General features: G+C 39.4%; 1 protein-coding gene across 6 annotated transcripts in view; it reads right to left on the reverse strand.

Annotated features, from left to right (window-relative positions):
• Positions 1-21,575, reverse strand: part of COBLL1 (cordon-bleu WH2 repeat protein like 1) — a 78,178-nt gene extending 56,603 nt beyond the window's left edge. For 2 of the 6 annotated variants that reach the window (XM_041403438.1, XM_041403437.1), the window contains exon 1: positions 21,253-21,575. In XM_041403438.1, the coding sequence (XP_041259372.1) occupies positions 21,253-21,305 (53 nt within the window). In that variant the 5' untranslated portion in view covers positions 21,306-21,575. Of the gene's footprint in view, positions 1-15,647; positions 15,751-18,813; positions 18,923-20,619; positions 20,714-21,252 lie in introns of those variants that run through there. The other 4 variants (XM_041403442.1, XM_041403441.1, XM_041403440.1 and 1 more) reach the window with 4 other exon arrangements.
• Between the last annotated feature and the right edge of the window lie 2,353 nt (positions 21,576-23,928).

The raw sequence follows: 23,928 nt of genomic DNA on the forward strand, positions 1-23,928 counted from the left end.
ACAGACAGGTAAAACCCTGCCTTTCATGCAGAGATGTTACAAAAACTAAGCTGGCTGTGAAGAAGAAAAGCTTTCCCTCGCCAAGATATGCCAAGCAGGTGCAGTGCTGAAAAGTTATTTTCTATGTGCTTGCTTGTGAAATGTCTTCCACATTATATTACTTCCTATATCTAAAACCAGTCTTAAACATTCAAATATTTATCCCACCAAGATCTGAGCAACTCTGTAAAATGGTGCAAGGCAAAGCATTACTACTTCAAAGCATAACACTGCTTTTAAAAACAAAGTCTCTCTGACATCTTTCAGTTTGAGTCAACAAAAATGTAGATGTCTTGAATACAAAATAAAATCAACTACTTCCATAAGCAGTGTTGTGTCTACCTAGACAATCTAATTTTAAAGTTAAACCATCTGCCTAGAAAACTGACTACCTGGAAATAAAATATTTGCATATGTAACATTGCTGGAACTGAATGAGACCAATTATCATAGTCCTTCAAGTTACTGCTGTGAAATGACACATTTGCTTTCCAGCTCTAATGTGATCTTTCCTTTTCAATGACCAAACCAGGCATCGCTTAGTGGTTTGATCCAGGAGATGAATGAACTGGTATTGCTCAGAAATTCTCTTTCTGGTTCTTAATCTAAGCAGGTTTCAGCAAGGACAAATAATGTTAAAGATAGGCAAAAAAAAAGTGCTGAACTATCCTGGTTAGACCAGGTCTGCAGCTAGGAACACAGACATTTTATAAGTTCACAAGTAACTTTCCCGCTGGGGATGAGGCAACAGAAACTGGTTGCTTTAACAGAAGCCATAAGAAAGAAAGCCACAGGGTGGCACTGCAAGTAGACTGTATTTTGAAATTCCTTGGCTGTTTATTCTTTTCCAGACAAATCAGAGCATATCTAATCCCATCTGTATAAAACAGGAGTGGTTCTGTAGTTGTTCTCCAAACGTATTTTCCAGCAACAAATATCCCTAGAATATAAATCACATCATAAAAAAAAGGCACCTACTTCAGAAATGTCAGGATATTTTATAAATTAATAAAATGGTATTTAAGAGTATTAACACAAGAATGCTATTGAAAAGACAGGCTAGGAATTGATACCTATTTTGGGTTTGTCAGGTCATTCTGAAACAATTCAAGAAAAAAATCTTCCCAAAGCATGTGCATTTTCATACAAAAGCTAAAGAATTTTTTTCATACCACGACTTTTTGCGAAGGTTGAGATGGCAAAATCTCAAACAGATCTCTCTCTGAAAGGAAGGACAGTATTAACTTTAAAAAAAGTATATGAAAAAGTCTTAACACAGCATTCTGTATTATCATATGCTTTTAAAACACTTTCCTTCTCATGCATAAAAGAATCATACTTCATCCAAACTAGATGACTTAGTACAGTCCTATTTCAAAGCTAAACTCAGAAGTCTATTTAATCTGCTTTGTTGGCTTCTTCTCTCCCAAATTTCAAATCCCTGCCATTTGACTTAAAGCAGAAACATTTGTAATAAGTGCTATTCCTGTTCATTTAGCAAACTAACCAATTTTCAAAGGAGAGTTGGAGGTCATCCTGGATCACAAGTTACTTTCTACTTTCTAAAACAAAAAGTCCCTTCAAGGTATAAATTTGATATTTCAGCAGATTCTGAACTAACAGACGCTATATGACTATGCACAACCATTTTAGTTGCTGAAGTAATAGATCAATTTAAGTTTTCAGTTGGAAAGTACAATCAGTAACAAATGAAAATAAACAAAGTTGTATTTTTGTTCGGTTGCACCATAATATAAATTAGAACACCAATTCATCTGCTATGATTTTTCTTATTCCAAATGACGAGAATTCTCAAAAAATAGAAAGTTTTAAATTTTTCTTCTTAGAGAGAAGTTCAAGAGTGGACTGGCAATTATTCCAACTGCCAAGACATTCTTTCTGCTAGGAGATTGCTCCCTGTATTTTTAAAGCTATTTGTATATGGAGATTATTTTGCTATTAGATAGCATAACATAAATATATGTGCAAAGAAATATGCCAACATAGCTGTGACTTTAACATTAGATAAGGCAGATCATTATGTAATAGTACTGATTGCCAAAGCTATATAAATTTTATTTGAGCACATATTTGCCTACTTTGTAGACTCATACTAAAGCACCCTGCATGCTAATAAAGGGTTTCTGCCTGACAAAGACTAAAGTATAAAGTTAGTGACCTGGAAAAAAGAAATTTATTTTGGTATCAAAATATCAGTGCCTGGTGTCAATATTGCTTAAAAATCATGTATTTAATACAAAAGTAATTAAGACACCTCCCTCTCCAAAAAAAAACCAAAACCCAAAACAAATTTAAAAACACCAAAAAACCAAAACAAACCAAAACAAACCACCAGCCAACCACAAAACTCAAAGCATAATTCTTACTACTATCAAGATTTGTCTGTTATTATTTCCTCTGCTTGGAATGGGAGAGCAAGAGCTTCTACTGAATTGTGGGTGTGTAGACACAGAGTAACTGTACTTCCAACACTTCATACAATAACTTCCCAGTTCATCAGTTCACTATCAACTATGATACTGTCTACAAATAACACTGCAAGGTCGTGTGCTGAATGCAACCAATGGAAGTGGACTTCATCAATTCTAAATAAAGTAACTATTTAAGCAAAAAATAGACAGACTGGATGAAATCTAATATGCTTCCAATAAACGACTCTGTATCCCTCTATTGACACTTATGCCATTATTAACAGCTAAATGAAAGTGGACAAATTTGGAAGTAGGTACATTGTTCATCAAGGCCATATCCTTAAAAGTATGAACCTTGAGGAAGCTCTGTCTTAGAAGACACATGGAAGTAACCAGCATGTCTTTGTTTTGAATTATGTTTTCTTCTGCTTTTTAATTTCCTTATTTAAGGATATTAGTGCTCATAGTTAATTTGTACATTGTACATACAAATTTTTCACAGCTTTGGAATAATGTTTCCAGACAGCAGAAACTAGCCAATGCACTAAGATTTCCTAGTTGGACATTAGCAACTGGAACAGCACTTGGTCTCTGATATGCCATTACAGAATTTTCAGATCTAGATAAGACACAGGCCCACCAAGGGGAAAAAACCCCAACAAATAAAGAGCCAAATTTTGACTCATAAAATCAAATACCAAAAAAGGATTCTACCAATCCTAGTCCTGTCTCACCCAATGTGGAACAAAAAAACTAAACAAATATAATCCATGTTTTCACATCTTGAGTACCTCAGAACTTCAAAGTTATTTATTTATGCAGATGACTAAATACTTCCCTACATTTTTCAACTATCCTTGAACAGAAGTATTTGTTCAAGAACATAAATGACAGAAAATAAATTGGTTTATAGCTCTTGTCACTGCAATGCAAAACATTTATTTCCAGTTCTTAAAAACTGCAGTACCACACAATTTAACACTCTTCCTAAATCAATATTTAGTCCAAATTTCTGTACAACCCACAAGAATTTAGATAGAAGAAATTTTAAAAAGTCAAACAAAACCCTACACACAACTATTCCTAGCCAACACTGCAAGGCACATTCTTACATTCCCATGGAAAGTTAACAGGATGAGGAGCATGGCTTCATGCTCCCTTGAGGCCAAGCACAACTGAACTACTGGACAAAGAACAAGTTCTGGTCCCCATCACTTGCACATTCACATAGATCATGGGAACTCATTTTCTCTGGGCCACTTGGCTACACAGCTGTGTGCGGGTCATTTGTTTTTAGAACACAAATATTTTCTTTTAAATGAACAACCAAGTACTACATGATTTAAAAAAAAATCCAGAAGACACAAAAATATCTGTCTGTATGGCATGCTTTACAGCATAAGCTAACCACACATGCAAAGCCCGTTTTGTAATGTTCAGTGAAACCATCTTATGATTCTGCCAAATTAAAAACTTAAAGACAGCTGACCCTTATCATGATAATCCTCCCAGGAGGAGTCCAAAACCTATGATGCAGAAGCCCCATCACACTTTGACAATCCTGTCCCTGTCCCAGTTTCTACCCCAGAGTCATGAACACTTCTTTAACAATTTCAGTAGAACATGAGGAGTGATGGTGGATGGAAAATTGATGCAATCATGTTACTGCCCCTACCATAATACATAAGTGGCTCTGTGTTCAAAGTTCTGGGACAGCCACAAATGACATTTTTGTGGACAAAGCTGGTCTAGTATTGAATCAGACACATTGACAGGGAGCAGAAAAATAGGATACAACTTTGTCACTTAATTTATGTAAAGAGCCTCAAACATGGCATGGCCTGTTGCTAAGAGATAGCAGAATTCACCTGTCAGATTAGGAGTGACAGTAGGTAAAGACAGAGGAAACTGAGTGATTCTTAGGCTAGTCCACCCACCTCTCGCCATGTTCTCGATCTAAGGACCAGCCATTGGCTACACAACCCCACTGGGTCCCACTGCTAATCATGATGCACATCACCAGACCACACCTTCTAAATACTCACCAGCAGCCTGGCTGAATCTCTTTGCTGAACAAAAAAAACCCCTAACCTGGCTAAAAAATGGATGTTCTTCAAACACTTCAAACCAGTGCACTATTTCTGTGCCTAAGGTTGCATGGTTTCCCAAGCTCACCATCATTTATATTCTCAACATTCCATTTTCTGCATATTTGCCAATGTGAAACAGGGTTGAATGGGGGATACCTTTGCCATGGTAACATTGCAGGCTTTGTGAAACATTTTTTCAGACTGCAAATATGACCCAACAGCCTTTAAAAATATTCTATGCCATTAGCTTTCTGGTGTCAAAGATGGCTGTGACTGTCAAAAGCAAAGAATAGTAACAATGACAAAAACTTTGGAGAAAATTGCAAGAAAAAATCTACAGCTAGGCCAAGTTGTCATTTCTCTCTATCTTTCTGCAATTACATGACTGCATAACTTTATCACCATTGATGTTAAGTGATGAAGCCAAGTGACTGGGTGAAGGAAATTACAGAAAAATAGAATAATTTATCTTGGAGAAGACCCTTAAAATCATTCAGTCCAATCATAAACTTAAAACTGCTAGGTTCTTATCTTCTCCACTGGAGAGATGAAACTGCCTTTTCAGGTTGTCCACTCCTGTTCATATTATTTTAACGTTTTTTTTTAAATAATAAAAAGACAAAGTGCAATCATCCCTTCCATTTTGGCAAAAGTATATACCAGCTTAGTTGCCAAGGCATTTAGTTGCAGGCCTTGGTACCCCACCTCTTTTTATCATTTAAAATCTCATTATTTTACTGCTAAATTCAAATCTGAAACTCCCACTTAGGGAAGCTCAAGGGATGTAAATCATCTGCTTCCTTTCTTGGCATCCTGTGTCTCCAAACATGACACTGTTATGTTCAAATCAGACTAAATTAGGAAGCCTAGACATTTAAAGTGACATTAAGCACAAAACATTGGGGTCAAGCCTTTCAATTCTTTGATATGACAGCTTTATCTCTCATCAGTCTTGCTTATTTCCAACAGAATTATAATAACATAATACAATTTAAATAAACCAACAAAGGCGATCCCTCACTGTTATTTCACTGAATTTTCTGTATATCATTAAGCTTAAAAGCATGAATGATCTATTACACTTACTATTATTCCAGTATTGCAGTAACTGCAGCAGGAGTCCTTACATCCGCTGACCAAATTAAAAAGAACTCGGGGTGTATCAGCTGGGACTATGAAATGTTACACTGCAATGCAACTATTCTATTTACAATCAGTTAGTCAAAACAGCTCAGATCAGTAAGAATTGATTCAGGCCAGGTTAGAGTATCTTCCAGAAAATACTGACATTTTCTGATGATAAAGCCAATGTTTAACAATAGGATCCTGTGAATCCCTCCCTCCCCTATAAGTTTAAAGCCTTAAGTGAAGCATCAGAAGTTCTATGAAAAACATTCTCCTTATGGTTTTTTAAATCTTTTTCTTTATTTTTACTACTGAGTATCTTGGCATGCCAAAAGAGAAGTTTGATCAGTGAAAGAACCAATCAGAATTTATCAGCTCCTTGTACTTAATTTGTTCTTGATTTAATTCCCAGGATAGCAGTTATTTTTCTGCTAATTGTAAGGTCAAAGAGGATCCCATGGAAGCAATAGGCAGCAGGAACTAAATAAACAGAAGGCCGGATCTTTAATGCAAATGTGTTTCCTGGAGGAAAGGAGTAAATCAGTGCAGATAATGTAGTACAGAAGCAGGAAAAAAAATTTAAAAATTAAAATCACATGTTCTGAAACAATCTGTTCAAAAGTTTTCCCCTGGAACATAAGCAGCTCTTCAAAACCAGTGCCCTGCTGAGGAATTTACGCACTTGCCAAGGTTTAAGTTACTAATCAAAAGCAACGGCTATTTGATTTGTAGCACTTGCTCAAAGTTAAAATAAACCAAACAAGCAAACAAATCACAATTATTTTAAGGTATAATACAAGTGCAGTGTGAGAGCTGCCTGTGTGAGTGTGTAACTGAGACAAGCAGTCCAGAATACATCCCCCTTCATTGCATGTTTTAAGAAAAAGAATACTGGCAGTACAATTAAGAGGCCTTCAGACTACTGAACCAGTTCAAATAATGCTTAATGCTTTTCAAATCCATCAGTTACAAGGTCACACCAGGGTAATTCCACAGCATGTCTCCTGATAACAATGCTTCTGGCCTGTCAAAGAACCACATATTTCTATGAACAGGTAGAACTTAATCTTTAATAACCAGAAAGCATGACTCTTTAGATATCATGTGCATTTCCCAAAATCACTGTTCAAGCCTAAAACATTATCCTTATTTAATAAACCACTGCTACAGACACTAGCACACCTGATAACTGACAAATATGTTTTCAAAAATTAGTTTCTGGCCCCAGAAAAGGCTCCCCTTCACAGAAGTTTTTTATCTCAGCATGTAATATCGTGTCCTCCCAAGTACACCCAACATAACTTGATCAGTGCTACAGAAACTCCTTGTGTTTCAAAAAAAGACTTCACACCTTATTAATTTCTACAACTGCTTAGTAAAGAAATTAGACATATTTAAGATTTTGAGACTTCTGCCTCCCCTGTGAAAAAGCAGAAAGAAGTAGACTAGAGGCCTTACTTCTTCAAAAACACACATCATTACCTGTTATTAGAATACAGTCAAATTCTAGTTTTAAAGTTATTTTATCAACATTATTAATTTAAAAAAAAACAAACTGAAAAGTGGGTACCATAAGGAATCAGGAATTACGAAAAGGAGATACTAATAGATATCGAGAGCCTGAACACAGCTGCCTACCGAGTTCCTGCAATATCAATCCCCCACAGAACTTCAGTGAAATGTAGGTAAGTGATGGTACATAATGTATCAAATTTTATGAAAACTATGCATCTGAAAGATGAGTTTATGTTTCAGTACAAAGCACAATTGATATTAAAACAATATTAAGTTTCTGCTGTGTCAATATTCTTTCAGGAGTGAATTATATCTACTCTCCCTTAGAGTACTGCACACGTGACTCACCATTGCTGCCTTTTCCCTTTCTTTCTGTGTTCCTCTGCTTCCATCAGCAGCATAGTTTCCCATCTGATTCATGCTCAGGATTCTCACTGCAGGGAGGCTAACTCTGTGCTTGAGTACAAATGCTAAGAGGATGACAACACTCTACTAATTAGTGTAAACTGTTTATGCCTAAGAAAAACTTACTTGTATTTCCTAAATAACAATCTGGGCCATTCTACAGTGCACTACAGATCTACCACAGGTTGGAATAGATGATCTTCAAAGGTTGCTTCCAAGTCAAATAATTCTATTATTTCCCTGAAGACAAAAATTAACTGGTAGAAATCAAAAGCAGAAAAGTATTTTGGCATACCTTCTTCCTGAGGAGGGAAAGTATACGTGCATATAGTGCTTAGAAGCATAAAAACTATTAATTTTAAAAACAAAGGCAACACCATTCTAGCTGGCATTAAGAAGCAGTAGAACAGTACAAACAGAGCAAAGAAGTCCTTTAAAAGAGAATATGAGAACAAATCAAAAATGGCTTAGGCGATCAAACAAAAATTTAAAGAGGCTACAAGTGAATGCAAAACAAAGCCCAGCAAGGACACTGGCACAGGGAAAAAGCCACCTGGCCATTTCCAGATGCCACGATTAACTGGACACAGCTTGAACCAACAGGGTTTAACAGGCACTGGGGAAATATTTCACATCCTCCTCAGTAAAATCACCTTTGACTTAAATATAGTGAAGGGGTTTTCTACTTGTTCTAAACAATCATAAAGAGGTAAAAATAACCCCATTCTGTTTGTCCTATTGAATAAGGGATTAAAATAACTGGCAAGGCTTTAAGTCATGAGCTAGAGGTGGATTCACCAGGTCACAATTGGGAAAGGAGAACTGCCAGTCCTTGATAAGCACAGCAATTACCATTCTTTTATATACAGAACCACTCAAAGGGAGTACAGCTTCCTTAAACAGCAATAACAGCATATCCTTTGATTTATACAGCAGTCCTGCAGTAATACAACCAACATCCTGTTTTCATCTTAAAGTACAGCTGGGCACTTTGTCTACAGGCTTTATTTATCAGAGTCCCCATAACTGAGTGCCTTGTCATTATAAGAAACAGCACCCTTCAACTTAGCAGCATTTTATCTTCCTGGTTCTTTCCTTATGAAAATTCTTACATGGTATGCACCTGACCTATAGAGCAAATAGAGCTTTACTGCAAACTTCAATACAATGTGACTTAAGTTTATAAATGTTAACTAAATACAGTAACACACTTCTCCCACCCAAAAAGTCATGTAAAAAATGCACCCAAGAAATTTCAGACAAAAAGGGTTTTCTTACCTCATGGATTTCAAAAGAAAGGACAAAAATACCTAAGCTGCCAGATCTCCTAAAGCCTGTAAAACACACAAATTCCTGATATCTGAAACCACCTCTGCAAGTTCATCCTGGATTTAGAAGTTATTCCTGAATACAGCAGAAAATCTCTGTAAAATGCCTAAAAGAATGTATGTCTAAAACATTTGATCCGACATAGCATGGATTATTTAATAATTCTGTATCCTGAGTAATCACAACAGTCGGAATCCTGTCAGAAATGCAGTATTTTCCACATTCTTACCCATGACAGTAGCCAGCCAAATAGCATTTTGAATTATTTACATGCTCATACTCCGTAACCATGCAGTAACTGATGAACATGCCATTCACATGTTGTCACACTCTAGAAATAGAAAGACCAAGAGTGCTTAACTCTACCACTTTATTTGTTCAAAAGTTTTAGAAGAAATTGTTCCTTATTGAATACATTAAATCACTACAAACTTATAAAATGAGGAAACTTCTGCTAGCTATATCTATAAGACATCCACATTTTTTACCCATTTATCCTCAAGCAATGGTAAGCTGTGTATCAGCACAATCTCAGTGAAAACAAAGAGGCAATTACTAGTACCAATATAAGGCAATCTTCTTATTTCAAAGTTAATGGCCCTGGTTCAAGAGCCATAGAGAACCTTGGATTGGTCTGGCCAGAAAACAGCCTGTGGTAGGGGCAAATAAGAGGCAAAATTACTGCCAACACTGTGCAGCAGAAGAAGCCAAAGTGACAAGAATGCAGATCAGAATATCACTTTGACCAGAGTGCCCACTCCTGTCCTGAGTGGTATGAGATAGGTCAGGACAAGCTGCAGACGGTTCATTTGCTAAAATCTCCAAAATTTGTCATTATTTCCCCACAATTAACTGCAGCATATCAGTGCTTCACTTGTTGTCATAAAACTGAAATTAACATGTGGAAAACCAGAGCAGTCAATTTGAAAAAAAGTTAATGAGCAGCTATCTATGCAGATCATAGAAGCAGAACAAGACATAAATAAGAGAGACTAAAACTCAGCTGCAAATCTGTGAACTTTTCTGAAGTTCACCCTCACCCTGCTGAGTAAAACTAAGTGCCAATAACCTAAAGCCCATAGACCTCCCCCAAGTACACTTTCTCTCTCCCAGTAAGTATGGGTTGAGTTTTGAATGCCTCCCAAAAGAGGAAATTCATGAAAAGAACTCTGGCTTCATATCAGAGAAGAGACTGAAATTGTGGCTAATGGCCATCCCACCGTTCTTTTGACACACATAACATGACAATGATCAGAATTTTAGAAATGTTGATTACATGGATATGAAGTCCCTAGCACAATGCTGCTAGCTTAAAGCAGAAAGGATCTTTGAATGCAGAAATTCAAAGCTGACACCTCAAAAACATCACAAGCTACAATATCCTACAAAAAACATCACAAGCTACAGACAAAGAAACAAAAGCCTTGTCTAACATTAAAAACAGGAGAAGGAACTACCCCAAACTTCCATGATTTGATTACCAGCAACTTATCACAGGCTTCTTCTGACTGAAGAAGAGAACATGAAGTTGCAACAAACTGAATCTACCAGCTCAACAGCAGCAGCAAACTACTCAGCTGAGAACAAGACACACAAACTTCCTTCTACCTGGAGAGTCCATAAGGGAGGGAGCGAGGTATGCAACTTCTGTCAATTATTCAAAATCCACACCAAGAAACAAAAAAAATGGGGGGAAGAGGAAGAAATAATTTCCACATCCAGTGTCAGATCTTTGAATGAATCAGCCTTTCTCACTGACCAAGTGATCAAGCCACTTCTTTCTTCTGTCACTTCAATAGTTAAGTGAAAATATTTCTTAATCAAAGTCACTGGTAAGCACAATGGTACACAATAGTGGTACAGCTACGTCAGTTTGAGAATGTGACTCACATTTTCTGATGGATCTCATTTTATCATCAGAAGCCAAAAGTTTTTTAAGTTGAGGTAAATGACTGTTTACAATTCCAACCAATACTATGCTGCATTTAGCCATGCCCTTTTGTCTTTGATAAAGGATCACATGGTCTTTTACAGACAGATGGGAGATCTTTCGACCATGTTGAGCATTTATTCACATGATACCACAAACTGACTCAAGAAAACAGTCAGTGTATGACTGAGATGCAAAATATGATGTGACAGGATGTGGGAAAGGCCAGTAAGTGTAGATAGAGTTTTCCAGATATCATTAAGCTATTAAAATTATTTTAAAATGAAAGTTAAAACATTATAAAGTACTTCTCAACTTGGAGCTTGTGTTTTCCAAGAGTCCAGAAGGACTCTTGGAATACTTAACCATTTTTCCCTCCTGAGAGTATGTTGTTGGCAAATTAATTGCACTCTTCTCAATGATCTAGGGTAGAATTTTGCAAGAATGTTCCTACATTAAGTTGTTAAAGCTCTTCCAAGTGGCCCTGACAAACATTTCTACAAAATAAACAACTCACTGGACACGTCATTTCCTACTGTCCATGTCCACCATGAGCAGGAAGAGGCAGCATCAGCCTGTCAGAGAATACACAGATTTCATTCAGGAAACATGAAGCTGCTGTTCTCTGGTGGAGACAGAACGCAGGACAGCTGCCTCTTGTGCAGAGGGGCAGAGTGCTGACCAACACTGCAGCCATACTTCCACAAGAGCACTTAGGCTACCAAGTCACTTCAAAGACTCCATCTATGGGAGTAGAACAGTATAGGATGAAGTCTCAGCATTAATGTTATGTGTCATTATTTTCAAACAGTCTCAATTCTAACATAAAATCTTATTCTGGATTGAGTACTGGCAAGCAGTCTTTAAAAAAAAAAATTCCTGTAAACCTGTTAGCTGGCAGGCTTTACATATTATAACTACAAAATCCAGGAAACTTTTGGGCAGAAAGAAAAACTAACAACAGGAGCCCATAAGCAGTATCTTAAACCACCAGAGAGAAGGAAAAAAAAAAAGAATAAATTTATTTGTTTGAATATTTGTAAAACTATCATAATACCACATCCCTATTTTTTTTTCTAAAATAAATCATTTTATACTTTTAAGGCTTCATTCAACATTTACAATTCATTGCATTTCTCTCCTTTTTTATTAACTTAAGATTTATGGATAAAGATGCATTACAGCAGTGTATTTTGGGAGGAAGACTGGAAAGTTTATAAGAATGTTTGGGCAGCAGAAATGTAAGACCAGTCAAAGAAAGATGCTTAGAAATCAGACAGATTCCAACAGTTCAGACAGTGATGTCAGATCCTTATTACTTTTCCAAAATAAGCCTCTTCAGACTCTCTCTTACACCCCTCACTATCGACAACCAGCTCTGAGAAAGTGCTTATAAAATGCTTTGGTTTTCCCTGTCTTCTACATTTTCACCTTGCTTTTCTACAAAAGTGAACAAGCATTGCCAGGTGTATTGAGAATACCTCAACAATACCTAGGACAGGACAGGACGCATTTTGTGCCATGCACTGCAAAAGAACATCAAAACAAATCACAAAAATTATCTAGATTCAAAAATTCTCTGATCCCTGCACATATCACTTGGCAGAAAACCGGAGCCATCTCCCTACTCCAAAAAAACAAAAACCCAACCAACCATCAGAAAGCAAGAAAGAAGCACAAAGAAGCTGAAGGAGTAAAGACACATCTGACCCAGTTCCATCAGTTCATTTCTACAACAAATTACAGCAGGTAACACATGAATAAAATTACTGCTACTGGCCCAACAAAGTCATAGGTAAACTCTGACTTGCTTGAATAAAGCAAAAAAAAAAAATTCGACTTCATGTCTGTAGCTACCACTGCCAGCCTTGAGACCTCAGCTTCAAGTCCTGCAATGTCCAGGGCATTACTCAACCATAGATAAGTGAGCAGATGAGATCAGCAACTGCAAAGACAGTCAATGACCCCACTTGAAAATGCCACATAAAAGGGCCTGGGAAACCCTTCTCTCCTTCAACAATGTAGTGAAAAATATCCTCAATGCCTATATAAGTACAAGGGAATAAGATGCATGGAGCTAGGTAAAACAGAATACATAATTTTTAAACACAAAAGCATATTTCTAAAAAGAAGAATTTATAATTTCAGAGTGAAGTTGGGGAAAAGGAATTAGACCCGGGAAAAAAAGGAAAGGGGGGAAAAAAACCCCAACCAACAAAAAAAAAAAAAAAAAAACAAACAAAAAAAAACCCACACATACAGAAAGACCAAGCTGCAAGGCAAGGCTTTTTCTAGAGAAGGATGTAAAAGAATGCACAAAGCCAGAATGCTAAAAAAAATCCACTCAGCTTGCTGGGTTCTTACCCCTTCAGGCAGAAACGAAGTACATCTTTCTTTAGTAGTAGCTGTAGACTTTAAAACTTATTTATGATTGAGCAAAAAGGAACTTCCTCCAAGCAGTGAGTACTTTCAAAGGTGAATGAGGTAAATATAGCTCAAGAAGGGTGCCAAGGATGGAATTAGTGAGGCTGATTTGTAATGTGGGTGGAAGGAGAGAATCAAAATTGCAGGCAAGGGGAAGTAAGAGACCATGAATCAGAGACCAGCAGAGGATACAGAAAAGCTTAGGTCTGGAGACTTCAGAAGGTAAATGGAAAAAGCAATAACTCTTCAGAAATGAAAGCTGGGAAACTGGGAACGACTTTCAACATATAATGATACCTGATTTATGAGGAATTAAATAGCCCAAATTTTAATGTTTTTTTTTTTAATTTAAAATTTTTAAAATCAAAGCCTGAATTGCTGGCTTGGGTTGAATTTCAGATTTTACACAAATGCCTTAAAATTATCAGAAATTCCACCTACTACACTATTGTCATCAACTAACATATATACCTTGTTTGTCTTTCTAACTAAAGTAAAAAACCCATCCATCCATGCTAATAATTTCCATGCTGTCAAAGCCAGAATGGTTACATTTTGAATTCTGCAAAACATTATTTTTTAATGAGGACAGAATGTCAAAGTCCACAGCTACTAGGAAAGAATGTACTTCATCTTTGCCTCAAAGAGTTACACCCAGCAGACAAGTTGTAAACATTTTTTCAACTTTGTTACTAATAAATATTTTGGCTCCTCTTTTTTTTTTAGATCAGAGACAAAGCATTATTCCTCCCACACAACAAGAGCTTTCAACACTGCTGTCACAATAACAGTTAAACAATGTCCAGCTCAGTAAATTATCCTGTACCTGCAATATTGTGCCCAGTTATTTTGTCAGTCTAGTTTGGCAATACAGAAGGACTGAGCTAGGTTTCATGAAAGTCAAGAGCAATACAATGATACTTAAACAAATGGCAAATGACAAAAAACCACAAACCAAACTTGGCACACCATATTCTTTCCTAATACCCTTCAAATTACTCTGATACCTACATATAAAAAGATTCTGGGCAAAAGTAACACTATTCTACTGATGGTCCCATTTCCTTGAACATTCTTATTTAACTCACTTAATTCAGCAAAGATCCCAGCACACCAAACAATGGGGGGAGGGGATGACACAGATGGACAAAAAACCCAAACAAAACAAGCGAACAGTCAAACTGAATGAAACAAAAAAATGTAACTCGTTTTGTGGGAAAAAAAAAAAAAAATGGAAGAAGCAGCTCCTCCAGAAAACTTTGTCAATTTTAAGTCTGTATTATGGGCAGAGCTGAAAATGCTTATGCTCTTCCTACTGCACAACGTTTAAAAGTCAAACCCAGTGTACAGAAAAGCTTGTCTTTGGAAGAAAACCCATCTGAAGGCCTGAAATTAAATTAAGATAAAATACCAAAAGGGAAAACTAATTATCAACAGAAAACCAAGGCCCATAAAAACAAAAAAGAATATTGTTAAATCAATGCATCAATAACTCAGGAATATTAGACTGAAAATTGAATTGATTTTAAAGAAAAATAAACATATTTCTAATGCTCTTCTTTTGAGATAGGATGGTGTTTTCCTTGTTGGAGGTCTTTTGTCTCTTTCTGTTGGAGGAAAATTCAAGCTCACAACATTTGTTTAACATAGAGCAACAGTTTGCATTGTTTGGGAAGGAGAGGTTTGTTTGTCTATTATTAAATAATAATATAAGATCAACAATATAATAAATAACAATAATAAATAATAAATAAGATTCCAAACCAAACTCTATTTCCAGAAGATAAATGAAAATCAAATAAGCAGGCAGAAAGTATTTTTAAAACACAGCTAACAAAGCTTCCAAACTGTACTATTTTTTCAATGAGAACCTCAGTAGAGCTAAAGCTTGCAGCAAAACCAATGCTTTCTCACAGAAGAATGCTTAAGCCCAGCTAAAAATATTCACATGCTCTATTTTCTTTAACTGAAAATAGTAATCCTCACAACATAGACATGCAGCAGATCTGACATTAATACAAGTTCCCAAGGGAGATATTTCATAGACAGATTAGGGACTCATCCTTTAACCACCTATGGCACTCTGATCATTTACAAAAACTAATGTACATGCCCCTTCTGAACTGGATAACCTCCTAGCAAACAAAAACAAATCCAGGAACTCTGAATTCTGCAAGAATTCCCATGGTATTCCATTTCAGCATTAAAAAAAATTTCTTAAGCCATGAAAAAAATGCAGTTATATCAATCAGTCTATCACATGAAGATTTTATGTCAGAACACTTCTACTGGAACTCCAGTTACTAAGTGTTTAAATTCACTTCATAAAGAGCTGCATTTTTAATTGTGGTATCTTACCTCAGGAGAGAATTCAGGTGAAACATCAAGTTTTTAATTGGTTGCTACAGCTCAGAACAGCAGGGTGGTTTTCCCCCTTGAGCCCTCCATTGTTGCAAGCTGCACAGTCAGTTTCCTCTTCATTGTGCTAACGCTGGGCACAGCCACAGAACTCTACAGGAACCTAGGAGCCAACATCTCAACTTCTTGTCATCCTCTAATGCCCTGACGTCAGCTCTTTTAGAGCTGCACACAGTGATACTCGCAGTGAAGAGCGACTTCCTCAAACTGCAGACAGCTCTGTGAACTCAAGTTAGAGCAGCAGGGCAGCTTCTGGGCAAGGGAGAGCCAGGTGAGACGAGAAGCAAGTGCACAATCAGATCTGGTTTAACTTGCAAGCAGCTATAAAGGAGAACACCTGGCATTCCTTGTATCCACTACATTAACACAGCAACTCATTACACTGACTTGTTAATTTCTAGAAAAAAAAAATAAATATTTAGTTGAGCATGCTAACTTTGTTACAGCTCAAACAGCTGGCTGGATAATCTGGCATCTGCTGTTCCCCAGCACACACAAAACTACAACAGTGGCAGCCCAGAACAGCAGCCAGGCTAGAAAATCCAGCATGCTCAGAAGTTTTCTTCCAAGTTACAGCTGAGATAGTCAGAAATGGTACTACACTTTGTGAAGGGAGACCTATTTAGGTGTTGCCAGATTACAGGAGAAACAACTTGTTTGTGACTTTAAAATATTCCTACTCAATTATTTTGACTGTCAGATGACAGAAGTCCTGTAAAGAGGAAACTTTTAGTTTCCTCTGGAATCTAAGGTCTTGGTCCCCTACAATGGACTCTTTTCTTCTTCCATCCAACACACATGGGCTTACTCAAAACAAATAGTCATCTTCAGGTTTAGGAAAACACTGTGATCCCATTTAAAGTAGATGAAAAAAAAATCCAGTAACTGCAGAAAGAAAAGAACCAACCATAAGGTAACACCAAAACACACCTTCCAGTCTCAAGCACTTTTTCCCCTCAAATGCTTTTGATATCTCACTATCTAGCTCTCACTTTTCTTTTTCACAGGATACCAATACACTTGGACAAAGCTTGGAAATAACTCTGCTAATCTCTATTTGTGTATGCCCTCCTACACATTTTTTCTCCCTAGTATCCGCATTCCACCCCCTAATGTTTTCTTGATCTCATTCCCACAGCAACACACTCCAACAGGGAACATTACCAGTAACTATTCCATATGCACCCAGCTATGACTTCAGACTTGACTAAGTTTGAGTAAACAGCTTTTAAATACAACATTCAGTTAATGGCATCAGTGTCATTCCACTATTTGAGGTTGCCTTGCTTAAGGCAGATACACTGAGAAGAACAATGTAATCACCTCAAGAAACCTCAAGAAGTATCATGTGTACATTTGGAACTCAGCTGGCAAACTGGGCCCTGGAATGATGAGCATTCAAGTGGCTCCTGATGGGCATCCACCTACAAAGGAGTTAACTCCCTGCTTCAAACATCCAGCAAGCTCCAGTCACAAATTCTCAAAATTCTTTCCATTTTGTTGTTGCTCATTTACTCGTTCCTCATCAGGGTCATGGGTGAGAAGAACATGTAAGTATTATCTTGAAGTCCCAGGTGTAAGAAATGAAGCACATCTAAAATAGACCCATTAGATAGACCCACATCTAAGAAAGACCCACTACCACGAGTACAAAAGGTCTTGTACTTAATGATAAACACATGTATACAATATACAGAGCAATGGAAACAGATAATTCATTGCAAGAGAAAAATGTAGTTTCACCCTTACGTAAATTTCACCAAACTGAGCAAATTCAGACACGTACCCAAGTCCCCACACCCACTCTGGGGCTGTGGCTTGGGCATAGAATGCTTGGTTTGAAGCTATTGCTACACTTGCTGTCCCTTCCCACACTCCCCAACAGGAAGGACTTTCATTTATACTTGAACAAACCTGTGGCTATGTTGTGAGCGGACTCAAACAAACACTTGAAAGAGAAGGAAGAGAGCTTAAATCAGTATTCCAAGCTTGACACCAGACATTTGCCAAAACTGTGCCACAGCTGACATCTTCATAATGTGATTGAAATGATTTGATGAAAACTCAGTTACATACAAGAGGAAAGGTAAATTTCTTGGGTTTTCTGAAAACACCTCTTACTACCTGAGATAGCCCTGGAAATCATGTGAATAAGACATTTCTCCTGCTCTTAAATTTTTAACTACATCCACTACACCAAGCAACAGTGAATGGGAACCTGAAGACACAGAGGAAAAGTGGTTTGGGACTAAGCTAATCAAAGCTGTTCAGCCCCGCCCCTTTCCCCACACAGCCAGCTCTATCTTCAGGCCCTGGAGAGCAGCTCCATCTCCTAAGCCTGTTTTTGTTTGACACACAATGAGAACGATAAAAACAAAGGGGGTTTGCTTGGGTAAAGCAGGTCAGAAGCTGCTATTTTGTATGCAAGCATATAGCTTTTAATACGATTTACAGGAACAAATGAAATAACATAAAATTCTTAGAAGCAATACAATTGAATTAAAGGTGGATCTCAACATGAAGGCTAGTATTTCAAAGGATATGAATACTACATTTACTAAAATTCACATTTGCTCCAATATTCTAATGACTTATTAAGCCATAATACAGTTCCTCATGGAAAAATTCTGTGTCAACTACTGACATCTACTTGTAATGAAAAAAAAGTATTTACGCCAGGTTACAGGATTGCTGTCCAGCAACAGTAGGAAAATTGTGTTCAGAAGGTAGGATACCAACTACAGCCACTCCTTTTTTTATTTATAAGTATTAAATCACACATTTTCCTATAATTTCATAAAGCACATTCAGCTCTGTGATGAACAGGAGCAGACTTTGTCAACTGGCCTGGCAGGAGCTCTATGCTGCGAGTGCTGCTCAGACTCAGGGTACGATAGATGAGCTATAAAACTCCCTAACTGTCCAGCCAAGTTTCTCCTGCCAGGAGAAACGATGTGTCATGGCCAGTTACTGGGCACACCTCCTATTCATCATATTCCAAAATACTCCAGCCAGTTGCTGGGCACAGTCTCTATTCACCATATTATAAACCAAGAAAAAGAAAATCCATCAGAGGCCATTTTTAAAAAAATCTTTTCTTATTTACCTTGAATGTACAGAGAGAATAACATGGGCATGTTTCTCATCAAATTCAGACAAATATTTTTATCCACAACCAGTTTTAATAAACATTTTTTCAATAGGAAAGCATAATCCTGCATGGAAAAAAAAAAAAAAGTATGACAGGATCCTTTCCCACAGCTTGTCCCCATAGATCTGATAACAAAATTCTGTATTAAAGAGCCACCAGTGATCAAGTTATAAAGGAGTTCCAAGCTCTAACTAACATCAGTGCTTGAAAATTTACAAAACACTACCTTCTTAGCAGTTAGCAAAAACAAACTTTCTCAGCTGTCAAGAGTTACCAACAATTACTCCACAGAACTTCAAACAGTGATTTAAGAATACATTGGCTAGTAAACAGTTTTCAGTTGTGGATTAACAACACTTTCAACCTGGCTAAACAAGTAAAGAAGAGATGCAATGCACTATATTACATCACTTGGTAATACATTTAAAGAAAAACGCTATTTCAACTGAAATTCTTCCCAGATTGCACAAATTTTCCTATCATCACAGAGAAGGAACAGTAGCTGTGTACTATTCAAAAATGTTTTTGTGGACTATTTTCAGTAAAACTGGGAGTTGTCTTCTTTTCTGGTATATCCACATTTTTTTCCTCAAATCCAGCATTTCATGAGCAAATGAGACCATCTTAGGGTAATAGTTAAGACTGTCAATAAAGAACTTTTGCAGCAAGAAAGGCATGGAAATTTGATTTTCTAAGTACTAAGTTATATGTGAACAGCTGATAAAAGGCCTGAAAATCTCTCTGCAGGGCTAATGCAATGAGCACTACTGTTAGCTACATTCATCTCAAAACTGAGAGCTGGATGCTGGCAGATGCATGAAGTCACATAAAGGGAACTTAGATGTCAAGCGGCAGCCAAAATTCACTATGTCAAACAGCTTTATGGCAAGCAACAGGCCTAGAGGAACTGTCAGAAGAGCCAAAGTTTTAATTGTGTCTTTTTGCTTGTTTTTATGTTCCTGCTCACAAGTAAAACCGAAGACTTTCAAGACATACTGTTTTTGCCACTCCCTAACCTGGAAAAGAAACCTATTATCCTACACTCAGTAGGATAATATGCTTAAGTACTTAGAGTCTTCAAAATGCAGTAATTATCTATATTATAATTATACCTTCTACACTGATTAACAATATAAAGTCAATTTCTCAACAGCTACATATAAATGTGGAATGGTGACAAGGCCTTAAGTGAATAAATACAGTTTATGAGTCTTCCATATTCACTACAGCCATGACTTCAAACTGATTCGATTACTGCGGCAAATACTACAGTAAATTGCAGTCTTCTGCACCTGTTTATCCTGTAGCCGCTCGGTCAGCAATCCAAGTAATCCATTTTTGCCAACAGTATGGAAGTTTCACAAAAACGTTCATGTTAAAAGACACACCCACCATGTATTTTGTCTATTCTATTTACAGATAACTTCAGCAGTCTTACCAGTGTTTTGATTCACTCCAGTTCCTAGTGAACTCACTGAGTAAACTAATTTTCTTCAAATGTACCTGGCTAGTTAAGGAAAAATCCTCCTCCTGATCTATAACTGCGGTAGTTTTACTTAGGAATTTAAAAATATTTTCTTTAACGTTAGATTTTCTACTACAAGCAAAATAAAAACAGAGGGGCCTAACACGTAAAAAGAAACAAGCTAGCCCTTTTACTACTCCAAACAGATGCTGCTTGTTTATTTTCTTTTCCCCAGCGCCGGCAGTTCCCAGAGCACCGAGGAGGGCGCAGCCCTCCCAAACCGCCGCGACTCTCACCCAGAGAGCTGAAGTTGACTCCGCACACCTAAGGATGCTCCGACCGGCGAGTGCTGACCTGCAGTGATTTGCCAGAGGCGCCGAGCCCCCCGGCAGGTCCCGCGCCGGCAGCGCTGCAGTCCGGCCGAGGCACCTGGCGGCAACGCCGGCGGGCGGGTCGCGGCTCGTCCCTGCGGGAATTGCCCGCGGCGCGGGGCTGGCGCTGCAGCCGCGGCTCGGTCGGGCACGGCCAAGGAGGGCGGCGCGGCCCGACGGGCCGGTCCCGCCGCCGCTGCCGGGAGAAGCGGCCGAGGTGCCGTCGAGGCAGCCGTTTAACGGCCGCGCCGCTCCATCTGCCCGCGGTCCCGCCCGGGGCTTCCGCCTCCCCCCGCCGCAGGAGCCCCGGGAAGGGGCGCAGGGAGCACGCCCGCCCCCGGCGCTGGGGAGCCGCCTCTCGCCGCTGGCTGCGTCCCAAGCAACGCACCTCACAGCCGGACGCGCACAGCCCCGGCCTCCCCGTCCCGAGCTGCCCCCTCGCTCTCACCTCACCTCACCCAGCCCCGCGCACGGCCCGGCACGGCCCCGGCTCCCGCCGGCTGTTCCTTCGGAGCCGGGGGCGGCCGCGCTCCCGCCCGCGCCGTGAGCTGTGCTTACCCTGAGGGTGGCGGGGCGGCCGCCGGCCGAGCGCGGCCGTCCATACCGTCCATACCGGCGGCCAAGGGAGCGCAGGGCGGGCGCAAGCCGGGGACCCGCCCGCACAGCCGCGGCTCCCCGCCTCACCTGCTCGGGGCGGGCTGAGGAAGGCGGCCCCGCGCCGCAGCCCCCGGCACCGCCTCGCCCCCGAGCCCGGGCATTTCCCGCTGTTTACGGCGCGGACACTCGGCGCCTGCCCGAGGCGGCGGCCGCGGTCACGGCCTGCGCCAGGCTCCTGCAGGTCCTGGAACCACACCTTGGGCGTAGGAGAAAAAAAAAAAAAAAAAAAAAAAAAACCGAACTTCGCGGCGAGAAACTTGAAATGCGGAACCTTCCCCGCTCCGGCACGCACGGAGACAGAGATTCCCTGTTCCCGTCCCAGCGCCTCCCTCCCGCCCGCCCCCGCACGCCCGGCTGTCCCCACACACCCGGCTGTCCCTCCAGCTGCGGCCGGAGCGGGGACTCCGCTCGGCCTCGGCCGCGGGCTGTCAGCGGCCAGCGGGGGCAGGGCCGCTCCTCTGGGCTGGAATTTTCCTCTCCCCGAGCGAAACGTCCCGGCGGCCGCCTCGGGCTCAGCCCTTTCCCATTCCAGCCACCAGGGCGCGAGGCGAAATCCCCACAGGTGGGGAGAGCCAGGCGCGGAGCGCGGGGCCGGGATGCGGTCGGACCCCGCCGTGGGGGATCAAGGTGTTCAGCCCGGCCATCGGGGCTGGGCCGCCCTGTGCCCGCTGCCGGGACCCGGCTGAGCCCCGCGGTGTCACAGGTGACGAGCTCCCGCCATCAGGAGCGGTTTCAGGCTGATCTGAAGTTTGCTCGCTGAGCATGACGGCACCTCAGCTTTTCTGTGCAGTAACTGAGCAGATCGGGCACTAACGCGCTGCGTACCTGTGTCAGCACAGAGCGCCGTTCCTGCTGTGCTGTGGGACCAGAAGGCATTGGCCAGTACATGCAACTCTTTATACAGGTAATATTTTGCCCAGTGTTTAACAAAAGTTGAAAAATAGCCAGCGTCAAAGCGTTTATACCTTCCTTTTTTTCTCCGTAGGGAAAAAAAAAAAAAAAATAGAACATTGCATTCAAGTATTAAAGTCCTTTTTCTGACTAGTTCTAAGATTATATATCTGGAAAAATTAATATAATTGACCATTTGATGTTAATATTCTTCAAAGCTAGTGTAATACCGTATTGTAGAGATACTGTACTTTAATAACATTTTGTTTCACCCTCATATGCCCTTCTCATCTGCTGTGTGCCTCTTCAATAAATTTTTTTTTTCTGCTTTTCCGCTTTTTCACTGAAGACTAACCCTGAAGCCACCTGTTTTGACAGACCCTAGAGGTTATTCACACCCTGAATAACCACATGCTATTATCAGGCACACCCCATTAATCCGTGTATGTTTCTTAAACCAAAAAATTAATCACTGGTGAGTCAGATGCATTTTCCATGGTCCAGTTTTCAGAGAGACAGTGTTCAATGAATTGATCCATTAAGACTCTCAGGAACAATTTCTTGTCTTTTGACAGTCCACTTTCTATTCTCACACTCCTCAAATTGTTTGGCTACTTCCTAGGTTAGGATGAAGGTTGATACATTTTTTTATATGTAGACTGTTCCTGCAATCAGGGCATGGTAACTTTCTGCATTCACTTTGTAGCATTAGTTTAAATACAAAAGAATTCCCTGCTTCCAAGTCACACAGCTACTTCTTGGGCAAAACCATTATGTGACAGCACCTTCAAAACTAATGAAACTCTCATGCTGCAAAGGTGTGAGATGATTTAACAGTATAAGGATGTTTCAGCTGAAGACCCTGTAGCTGATTGTGTATTACTCAGAATAATTACACGTGTTGGTGTCATGTTGCCATCTCTTCTAATAAACTTTGCATCACCACCAATAAATAAGGAGGTGTTGTACCACTCCCTTTATAATCTCATTTGAAAACCAATATATGCTATAGTCTAATCGTTTTGGCAAGTATTAATGCTACAAAGATTTTAATCTATTGAATAGCTCATATGTGCTCATAATAGAAACTCAGCAATGCCAGGCAGAAAAGTGACATTAGGGAAATAACATTAAAAAAAAATTATTAGTGGTGCAATTTCCAATAGAGCCTGGGGGATTATCTAAAAAAGCAGTTCACTGAATAATGCCAATCTCACTTTTAAGAGGGGAGAGGTTATGCTTATTGCCTTACACTACCACATGTCTTACTCTTATCTCAGTTGTTAACTAAACACATCTGAAATTCTGATCACTAGAAACATTGTAGGCTCTAAACTTGAATGCCTGCAGGCTGTGTTCTGCAGTGGCAGTTTTACAATAACTACACTTAAAATAGTTGGGTTTTGAGGTAGTGGAGATGCCATTTCTCTTCGGGATCTCAGTTTTTTAAAGACAGAGTCTGTCCTATGGCACTTTATTTCTTTATCAATAGAAAATCAGTTCTGTGTTCAAGTTTCAAAAGATGTTGACAGAATCAAATGCTCTTTTAAATTTTTTTCTATTTTTATAAAGTTTCCAACTTTGTCCTGATCTCAAGACATTGTTCATACAAATCAATCATAACTCTCATACACAATAAACAGAAGGATTCATCAGAGAATACCAAGTTAACACACTATTCATTGT

The sequence above is a fragment of the Onychostruthus taczanowskii genome, unplaced genomic scaffold (assembly GCF_017590055.1).
Source record: "Onychostruthus taczanowskii isolate IOZ18803 unplaced genomic scaffold, ASM1759005v1 scaffold20, whole genome shotgun sequence".
NCBI lineage: Eukaryota > Metazoa > Chordata > Aves > Passeriformes > Passeridae > Onychostruthus > Onychostruthus taczanowskii.